At 51.4% G+C, this 10,689-nt stretch overlaps 1 protein-coding gene across 1 annotated transcript; it reads right to left on the bottom strand.

Moving 5' to 3' along the window:
• Window positions 1-5,844: 5,844 nt before the first annotated feature.
• On the bottom strand, window positions 5,845-6,793 carry LOC109769629 (BAG family molecular chaperone regulator 4). Its single transcript, XM_020328363.4, has one exon. The coding sequence runs from the start codon at window positions 6,623-6,625 to the stop codon at window positions 6,128-6,130; it is 498 nt and encodes a 165-aa protein (XP_020183952.1). The 5' UTR covers window positions 6,626-6,793; the 3' UTR covers window positions 5,845-6,127.
• Window positions 6,794-10,689: the final 3,896 nt, after the last annotated feature.

Consider the following 10,689-nt stretch of genomic DNA (forward strand, 5'->3'; position numbering starts at 1 on the left):
GTTGGGTTGGCGTATTTCGAGATTAGGATTTGTCACTCCTATTGTCGGAGAGGTATCTCTGGGCCCACTCGGCAATGCACATCACTATAAGCCTTGCAAGCATTGTAACTAATGAATTAGTTGCGGGATGATGCATTACGGAACGAGTAAAGAGACTTGCCGGTAACGAGATTGAACTAGGTATTGAGATACCGACGATCAAATCTCGGGCAAGTAACATACCGATGACAAAGGGAACAACCTATGTTGTTATGCGGTTTGACCGATAAAGATCTTCGTACAATATGTAGGAGCCAATATGAGCACCTAGGTTCCGCTATTGGTTATTGACCGGAGACATGTCTCGGTCATGTCTACATAGTTCTCGAACCCATAGGGTCCGCAAGCTCAAAGTTCGGTGACGATTTGTATTATGAGTTTATGTGATTTGATGTACCGAAGGTAGGTCTGAGTCCCGGATGAGATCGAGGACCTGACGAGGAGTCTCGAAATGGTCGAGACGTAAAGATCGATATATTGGACGACTATATTCGGACATCGGAAAGGTTCCGAGTGGTTCGGGTATTTTTCGGAGTACCGGGGAGTTACGGGAATACGGGGGAAGAAGTATATGGGCCTTATTGGGCTTTAGGGGAGAGAGAGAGGCAGGCCGCGCCCCCCAAGGACTAGTCCGAATTGGACTAGGGGGAGGGGCGGCGCCCCCTCCTTCCTTCTCTTCCCTCTTCCCCTTCCTTGTCTCCTACTCCTACTACTTGGAAGGGGAGGAATCCTACTCCCGGTGGGAGTAGGACTCCTCCAGGGCACGCCATAGGGGCCGGCCCTCTCCCCCTCCTCCACTCCTTTATATACGTGGCCAGGGGGCACCCCATAGACACACAAGTTGATCTGTTGATCTCTCCCAGCCGTGTGCGGTGCCCCCCTCCACCATAATCCACCTCGGTCATATCCTAGCAGTGCTTAGGCGAAGCCCTGCGTTGGTAGCAACATCATCACCGTCGTCACGCCGCCGTGCTGACGGAACTCTCCCGTGAAGCTCTGCTGAATCGAAGTTCGCGGGACGTCATCGAGCTGAACGTGTGCAGAACTCGGAGGTGCCGTGCGTTCGGTACTTGGATCGGTCGGATCGTGAAGACGTACGACTACATCAACCGCGTTGTCATAACGCTTCCGCTTTCGGTCTACGAGGGTACGTGGACAATACTCACCCCTCTTGTTGCTATGCATCACCATGATCTTGCGTGTGCGTAAGAAATTTTTGAAATTATTACGTTCCCAAACAGTGGCATCCGAGCCAGGTTTTATGCGTAGATATTATATGCACGAGTAGAACACAAGTGAATTGTGGGCGATACAAGTCATACTGCTTACCAGCATGTCATACTTTGGTTCGGCGGTATTGTTGGATGAAGCGGCCCGGACCGACATTACGTGTACGCTTACGCGAGACTGGTTCTACCGACGTGCTTTGCACATAGGTGGCTGGCGGGTGCCAGTTTCTCGAACTTTAGTTGAACCAAGTGTGGCTACGCCCGGTCCTTGAGAAGGTTAAAACAGCACTAACTTGACGAACTATCATTGTGGTTTTGATGCGTAGGTAAGAACGGTTCTTGCTCAGCCCGTAGGTGCCACGCAAAACTTGCAACAACAAAGTAGAGGACGTCTAATTTGTTTTTGCAGGGCATGTTGTGATGTGATATGGTCAAGACGTGATGAGATATAAGTTGTTATATGAGATGATCATGTTTGTTTGAAGTTATCGGCAACTGGCAGAAACCTTATGGTTGTGTCTTTATTGCATAAGATGCAAGCGCCAAATAATTGCTTTACTTTGTAGCTATGCGATAGCAATAGTTGCAAGAGCAATAGTTGGCGAGACGACCATGTGACGACACATTGATATAGATCAAGATGATGGAGATCATGGTGTCATGCCGGTGACAATGGAGATCGTGACGATGCTTTGGAGATGGAGATCAAAGGCACAAGATGATGATGGCCATATCATGTCACATATTTTGATTGCATATGATGTTTATCTTTTATATATCTTATTTTGCTTAGTTCGGCGGTAGCTTTATAAGATGACCTCTTACTAAAATTTCAAGGTATAAGTGTTCTCCCTGAGTATGCACCGTTGCGAAAGTTCTTCGTGCTGAGACATCACGTGATGATCGGGTGTGATAGGCTCTACGTTCAAATACAACGGGTGCAAAACAGTTGCACACGCAGAATACTCAGGTTAAACTTGACGAGCCTAGCATATGCAGATATGGCCTCGGAACACTGGAGACCGAAAGCTCTGCTGGATCGGAGTTCGCGGGACGTCATCGAGCTGAACGTGTGCAGAACTCGGAGGTGCCGTGCGTTCGGTACTTGGATCGTGAAGACGTACGACTACATCAACCGCGTTGTCATAACGCTTCCGCTTTCGGTCTACGAGGGTACGTGGACAACACTCTCCCCTCTTGTTGCTATGCATCACCATGATCTTGCATGTGCGTAGGAAATTTTTGAAATTACTACGTTCCCCAACAGGGTTGTGGTGTATCCCGGCCCTTGCCGGCGGGAGGGCTTCATTTTTAGACGTTTCTTTGAGTTTTGTTAGGATTTGAGTCAATCAGGCGAGATGGCGTCAGCTCGACCCTCTCCTCGTGGTGCGTCTAGCATCGTTGGTGGGCATGTGGAGGTGGACTTGCTCGAATTTGGTTGTCGTTCGTCTACATTCGTGTATTTTCGGGTTGGATCCTTCCGATCTATGCTACTCTTCATCGGCGGCGGTTGCTGCTCTTGTGTGCTGGTCCTACGGTGCCTTAGTATGACGATTTTTTGACTATTTACTACAATAAGTTTTGTCATGCTCCGCCAAAGGAGGAGTGATGACGGCGGCGTGCCTTCGGCTCACTTCAGTGCTTGTAATCGTTGCTATGTGGTATATGGATCTATATGTATTTTTAATTTCTGGTGTTCGTTATACTATCATAATGGAAGATGAATAGGTGGTAAGTTTTCTCGATAAAGAAATGAGTTTCTTTCTTTTGACGTGCTCATAAGTGTTTCGTCTCTAACTAAGCAGTGGGTGGGAAGAGACTAATCGGATGATCAGTTGATTGAGTAAGTAAGCGTGCGATGGAGGGAGGTGGGCAATATATTTCAACACTCCCCCTCACGTCTAGGCTATTTTAGTCCTTAGACGTGGGATCGATGTAGGCCGCATAATCGTTTTATTTAATACTGCGTTGGCAGGGTCTTGAACTCAAGACCTCTTGGCTCAGATACCATATTGAATTCATGCTCCAGCCAGCTCAACCAAAAGTCCGAACTGAGGAAAAGGGTCGGACGGACATTATACTCCAACACTACGAACCATGATTCCATGAATCTCATACGTGTGGTGTGCGTGGCAGGAGCATGTGGGAATTGTTCCAAAATGATTCGCCTCACCTGACCCCTGCTCCGGCCCCTGATCGATTGGTAGCCTTTGTAGCGTAGCCGAAATGAAATGCACCCGAGCTCTCCGTATAATAATAGCACCACGTTACCACTGCACGCATTTCGGTTTGGTCGCCGCAGGGATACAAACCGGCGATCTGATGGTTGCACATGCACGGGGGACCTGCGGCCCATCGGAGGAGATCGCGGCGCCGGCAGCCGTAGCACTGTGGCTCCATTACTCGATCGATCGGTTGGTGCTATACGGGGACGCGCACAATGATTTGCCGAGCCGCCAATCGAGGAACCGCTGCGTCATTGGTGTCGATTTGGTAGGGGGATTAGTTTAGTTTGAGCGACCCCTAGCTCTGTTCCTGCCACCGGCCCAGTTTTTGTCGCCTCTCCCTTCGGCAGCAGGGGTAGCATCGTAGCAGTCGCCATGGCGGCAGCTAGCTCGGCCGCGAGCAGGTTGGTGCAGAGCGAAGGAGGAGTGGTTCGGGGTTGGCGGCGATCGCGGTGGATGAGAGGGACAGCGGCATCTTTTGGTTTTGGAGCTTCCGGCCTCGATCTCTGCTGCGTGCGGCCAAAGATTTAGGCGCTAGAGACAAGCGCGAAAAGTGCATGTTTGAATATTTTACTCTTGTAACGATCGATCGCAGGGAAACCGCGTAATAAAACCTACCCGGCCTCTTGATCCACCAGCCAATAAGAGCAAGTAGTAGAGTCCCGAAAAAAACGAACAAGTAGTAGAGGTATGTCATAATTCACGGAAAAACGGTATTTCTAGCAACTAAAATGACCAGAGAGGTTGGGAAATGCATTGGAGCTCTCGGGCGCCACACATTCTTATATGAATATAGTATTAAAAAAATACCATAAAAATTCAAAAAAATCTGGAATTTTGGGATATCAAATATGGGTACCCGTTTTAGTCCCGCGTTTAGTTTCGTGAGGAATGGATGCCCGTGATATCCAAGACGAAAAATACGGTCTGGCATACTATTCATCCATACAGTTTGTTTCTATACATGAGAATATTCTGACTTTTCTTTACCGGTAATACCACGGGCACCCATTGCTAAATTAAACACGGGAGTACAATCGGCACACATGTTTGATATTTCAAAATCTCTAGTTTTTCTTTTGAAAATTTCTAATATTTTTTAATACTATATTCTATAGGGGCGAGTGGCACCCTAGAGCCACAAACCCTCATCCCAGAGAGGTTTCGCTACTATTGGTGTCTTTGCACGAGGGATTGAAAAATAAAAGCATCACCAACCGTAACCCCTACTCCCCTCTTCGGTTGTCCCCCATCTCGTTTGTCCGGAGACGGCCCGAACAGATTAGACAGAAAATTGTCGCCCAATCAGACCCCCAAACCCAGTCCATACGTTTGGATGGTCCAACACTCATCAGACTCAATCCACTTCTGCTATGTCAGATCCATACTGAATCCCTTCAAGTTGCCAAAATCGACCGCCGTTTCCTTCACGCAAGTCCTCCATTCTCACATCTGCGTCGTCGTCGTCCTCCGTACTTGCTCCACGTCCGCGTCGCCCTCCTCATCCTCCATCCTAGCCATCGACGCCTACTCCGCCGTCCGACCGCGAACATGGACTTGGGTGGGCGGGTTTCATGGGTGTTTAGACCGTTGAGGTGGCCAACATGGAGAGCATCGCCCGCAAGAACCGGTGTGTCTGCATCCATGAGCAGGCTGAGAAGAGGTTGCGGTGAAGGAGGTCATCAATGTGGAGTTTGCCGTATCGGCCCCAGCGTCATCCGCCACACCCACGCCCTACGACATTCTGGCTTTGCAATATATAATGCATGGCTTCCTGCAGGACGTAGACACCTCCCATGACCTGGCGTATGAGTCGCCATGGCTCCAATGGGCGCGGATGTCACTGTGAAGCTCTGTCTACAGACATGCCCAACAATAGTTCAAGAGTTCCTCAACTGAATTCAATGATTTTTTGCCCCATATGCATTTATTGGACTAATTTTAGGATGGTAGCTATCGACGCGAAGTTTGCGATATCCGCTCTGGCGTCACCCACCACGCCCACGCCCTACGGCATTCTGGCTTCACAATGTATCATGGATGGCTCCCAAGGGGGGGGGAGGGGGGGCTTTGGTTGTGCTGCGTGTGTCGGAATCCAACGTGGCGGGCTCTGGACTCCCCCAAACCTCCCACAAGTTTTCGCTTTAGGGGAATTCAAACGTTCGGACGGGTCCACGGGCTAGACAGCAAAGAGTGTTCGGACTAAGTTATCCGAATGTTTAGGGGCGTTTTGATGCACGGTGTTGGAGCGACCCTAATTTTATCATAAGGATACATGGATAAATGTATATGCACCATCAGAAGACTGTACAAGGAGCAAGGGACAAAGAATGGACACACACACGTGCACGTTGGTAAACAGCACAGTCGCTGTCATTGTCTCCTTATACAAATTACAACAGTAATTTACAATATGTACTGTTCTGTACGGAAGTGTGTCCTAACGATGCAGATGTTTCGATTTAACCGGCCGAATCCAGGCTCTGAGTTAAAACCAATAAAACTCTGAAGAAAGAAAGGAATGCAGTTAAGACTTTTAATTAACACACCCGAAACCGATCGATCTTCGCCCAAGCAAGAGCAGCCGGCGAGAAAGAAAGAAAAATCGATCGATCAGGAGGATGCGTGGGTTTCTCAGACTTGGATGAAGGAATGGCATGGCACCCCCATGAGCTGCGCGAGGGTGGTGGACCGGAGCTTCCTCTCGGTGACGGCGGGGTCCTCCAGGAGTAGCACCTTGTCCTTGTCCTGGACGCCGGCCATGTGCAGGTGGTCGCCGTCGTCCCGCTCCCGGCCACGGTACAGCAGCCGCTGCTCTCTGGGCCACAGGCCGGTGGCCAGCGACAGCAGCACCTTGAGGTCGCCGAAGGTGGCGGTGGCGTCGATGGACACGTCGTGCTGCCACCCGCCGCAGCCGGCGGATACTCTCACCAGGATGGCCTCGACGGCGTCGTCGCAGCCGTCGTCGTCGGGCGCCCGGCGCTTCTGCAACAGCATCCCGCCCGGGCGCACCTCCCACTCGATCCTCTCGTGCTCGGCCACCATGGCGCACATGTCCACCCCGCCGCCGATGCCCACCGTGCTCTTGGACCGGCTCCTGAACAGCCTCCTCGGGCTCGGGATCTTCACCATCTCCTCCTCTGCCGCGCTCTCTCTGTTTCTCTGCCGCGTGATGATGGATGATCACTGGATGGATGGATGGAGTTGTGGTGCGTGAGGCTTGATGGAGTTGGAGAGATGGTTGGGATTTTAAAGGGGGAGAAGGTGCCGAGGATGAGGACAGGGTCGGCAGTGGCGACAGAGAGGGACGAGAGCCGTGCGCGGGCGCGAAAAGGGAGAATTAAGATGTGGATGGTGACTAGGCGAAGCTTAGCAGGAATAGCAGGAACAGATTAGAGTTAATCGAGTGTTGTATACGCTGAGTCGCCGCGGGTGAGGGGACACCTGTCTGCTCTTTGTCAAGACGGCTGGATCGGCAGCACATGGGGAGGTGGCAACGCGGTCTCTGCAGCTGCATGAATGGCGGGACCGACGGAATCGCCTCACCGGCTGCAGGTTAGTTACTTTGTCGTTCCGTCCCATTTCTTTAGAGCAACTCCAACGACGGCCGACCCAAACAAACAGCGATTTTGTCCGTTTGAGTCGACCGCCCGTCCGGCGTCCGCCCTATTTTACATTTGGGTTGGCAGTGCGCCTAACGCACCGACCCATTTCATGTTCGCACATAATTTTTAAAAAAGGCCTGCGGTCATAGATCATGCTAGCGGCCATGTCTCAGGCCGGTATCATGCCAGCGCCGACATACAATGCCGGCTTCAAAATAACACCACACAGTTCATGCTGGCGCTCTCGCCAGCGGCCGGCACATATGCCAGCACACAAAAAAGGGGTGGGACTTGAGTTCGACCACGCCATCGCGGCCCCGTGGTCATGCCAGCACACCTGCCGGCATAAAAAAAGGATGGCACTCGCCGTCATAAATCACTCGTCGTCGAACTTGAGCATATCAGCCTGCACGGCCTCTCCCTTGGCGACACGGTATTGAGATCCACCTTCATGATCTCTACCCCGGTCATCATGCTAGTGAGAGCCACTTCTTTCGCCTTGGTCTTGGCGTTGGCGGCCTTGATCTCTAGCATCTTGGCTTGCTTCTCCGCCTCCATCTCAAGCATCTTGGCTTGCTTCGCCGCGTCCATCTCAAGCCTCCTCCGTTGGATCTCCATGAAGGCGTTCATTTGCTCTTCTTTGTAACGCCAGCGCTCCTCCTCCCTTGAGTCCGTGCTCATCATGCCCTCCACGCTTGCGGCCGCATCCCGCTTGTCCTTCTTCTTGGAGTTGGTCTTCCTACGCGGCCGTGCCTTCTCGCCGTCCCCAACCTCCTCCACGGCTTGCTTCCCCCCACGCGACTTGAGGGCGGCATATTGCGCCTTGAACTTCTCCTCGTCTTTGATGACCCTAAAGCAATGGGAGAGGTTGAAGCACTTGCCATTGTGTTGGTCCGTGAATGCCTCCAAAGCTTGAAATGCCTACAAATGTATTTCATGTAAGCATATTGGCAAATGGTATGCAAATGAACACGCAAGCATAAACGGAATGACACAAATGAAGGAAATATGCCCTAGAGACAATAATAAAGTATTATATATTTCCTTATATCATGATAAGTGTTTATTATTCATGCTAGAATTGTATTAACCGCAAACATAATACATGTGTGAATACATAGACAAACAGAGTGTCACTAGTATGCCTCTACTTGACTAGCTCGTTAATCAAAGATGGTTATGTTTCCTAGCCATAGACATGAGTTGTCATTTGATTAACGAGATCACCTCATTAGGAGAATGACGTGATTGACTTGACCCATTCCGTTAGCTTAGCACCCGATCGTTTAGTATGTTGCTATTGCTTTCTTCATGACTTATACATGTTCCTATGACTATGAGATTATGCAACTCCCGTTTACCGGAGGAACACTTTGTGTGCTACCAAACGTCACAACGTAAATGGGTGATTATAAAGGTACTCTACAGGTGTCTCCAAAGGTACTTGTTGGGTTGGCGTATTTCGAGATTAGGATTTGTCACTCCGATTGTCGGAGAGGTATCTCTGGGCCCACTCGGTAACACACATCACTATAAGCCTTGCAAGCATTGTGACTAATGAGTTAGTTGCGGGATGATGTGTTACGGAACGAGTAAAGAGACTTGCCGATAACGAGATTGAACTAGGTATCGAGATACCGACGATCAAATCTCGGGCAAGTAACATACCGGTGACAAAGGGAACAACGTATGTTGTTATGCGGTCTGACCGATAAAGATCTTCGTAGAATATGTGGGAGCCAATATGGGCATCCAGGTCCCGCTATTGGTTATTGACCGGAGACGTGTCTCGGTCATGTCTACATAGTTCTCGAACCCGTAGGGTCCGCACGCTTAACGTTACGATGACAGTTTTATTGAGTTTTGATGTACCGAAGGAGTTCAGAGTCCCGGATGAGATCGGGGACATGACGAGGAGTCTCAAAATGGCCGAGACGTAAAGATCGATATATTGGACGACTATATTCGGACTTCGGAAAGGTTCCGAGTGATTCGGGTATTTTTCGGAGTACCGGAGAGTTACGGGAATACGTATTGGGCCTTATTGGGCCATACGGGAGAGAAGGAAAAGGGCCTCAAGGGTGGCCGCACCCCTCCCCTTGGTCTGGTCCGAATTGGACTAGGGAAGGGGGGCGCCCCCTTCCTTCCTTCTCTTTTTCCCTTCCTCTTTTCCTATTCCATATGGGAGGTGGAATCCTACTAGGACTAGGGAGTCCTAGTAGGAATCCACACTTGGTGCGCCCCCTCCTAGGGCCGGCCTCCTCCTCCCTTGCTCCTTTATATACGGGGGTAGGGGGGCACCCCAGAGACACAACAATTGATCCTTGAGATCTCTTAGCCGTGTGCGGTGCCCCCCTCCACCATATTACACCTCGATAATACCGTTGCGGAGCTTAGGCGAAGCCCTGCATCGGTGGAACATCATCATCGTCACCACGCCATCGTGCTGACGAAACTCTCCCTCAACACTCGGCTGGATCGGAGTTCGAGGGACGTCATCGAGCTGAACGTGTGTAGAACTCGGAGGTGCCGTACGTTCGGTACTTGATCGGTCGGATCGTGAAGACGTACGACTACATCAACCGCGTTGTGATAACGCTTCCGCTGTCGGTCTACGAGGGTACGTGGACAACACTCTCCCCTCTCGTTGCTATGCATCACCATGATCTTGCGTGTGCGTAGGAATTTTTTTGAAATTACTACGTTCCTCAACAACAAAAGAGGGCGGCTTGCTAGCATACCATATCTTGCATGCCGATGCCGCTCACGGGGCGGGCCTTGACGCTCTCAAGAGTGGCACAAAACTTGTTGCACTCTTGTTGGATCACCCTTTATCGCTTCAAAATGGACACCCACCCGCGCGTGCTTACTAGTTGATACGGCGGAAACTTCTTGCGCTCATGGAACTCACGGTCGATGCGAATCCAATAGGTTGATGCCTCTTGTTCGGCGCCCGTCTTGGGGTCTTGCCCAATGTCTCTCCAACACTCACAAAAGAAGCTTGTTCTCGGTCGCCGTGTATGCCTTGGTCCGCTTACTCTTGCGCTTAGGCTTCGCCCCGGCGGCTTGGTTGGCGAGCTCGTCCTCGAATAAAGGCTCCCCTTCGATGTCGCACTCGTCCTCTTCCTCTTGCCCGTAGTCCTCCGGAAACTCGTGGTCGAGTGGGAAGCCGTCCAGGTCCAGGTCGACCTGATCATGCATGAAGGCCGCCTGATATTGCTCAAAGGTGGACGGCGTGGACGCCCCTCGGCCGTGCTGGCTTTGTGTCTCGTCGGGATCGTAGCCTGCGGCCGACGCACCACCCTCGAAGGTCATGTTCTGCATGTAGTCGTCGTCACCGGAGGCCGACATTCTATCGAACAGGTTGCGTGTGCCCGACAGCACGTCGGCTGGCATCTGCCGCGCGTGTTTCCTCGCGCCTCCGGATGATGAGCCACCGGCCACCGGTGTGGCGTTGAGGTCGATGTGCGCGGGCGTGGAAGGCGCCACCACGCTCACCTCGGGCGAGCACTCCCTGGTGAGGCGGGAGGTCTGCGGGTAGACGTGGAAGCCGGTCATCGGGGTGCAACCGACACACGGGGCGAGTCGGGC

This window comes from Aegilops tauschii, chromosome 3 (assembly GCF_002575655.3).
Source record: "Aegilops tauschii subsp. strangulata cultivar AL8/78 chromosome 3, Aet v6.0, whole genome shotgun sequence".
NCBI classification, from domain to species: Eukaryota; Viridiplantae; Streptophyta; class Magnoliopsida; order Poales; family Poaceae; genus Aegilops; species Aegilops tauschii.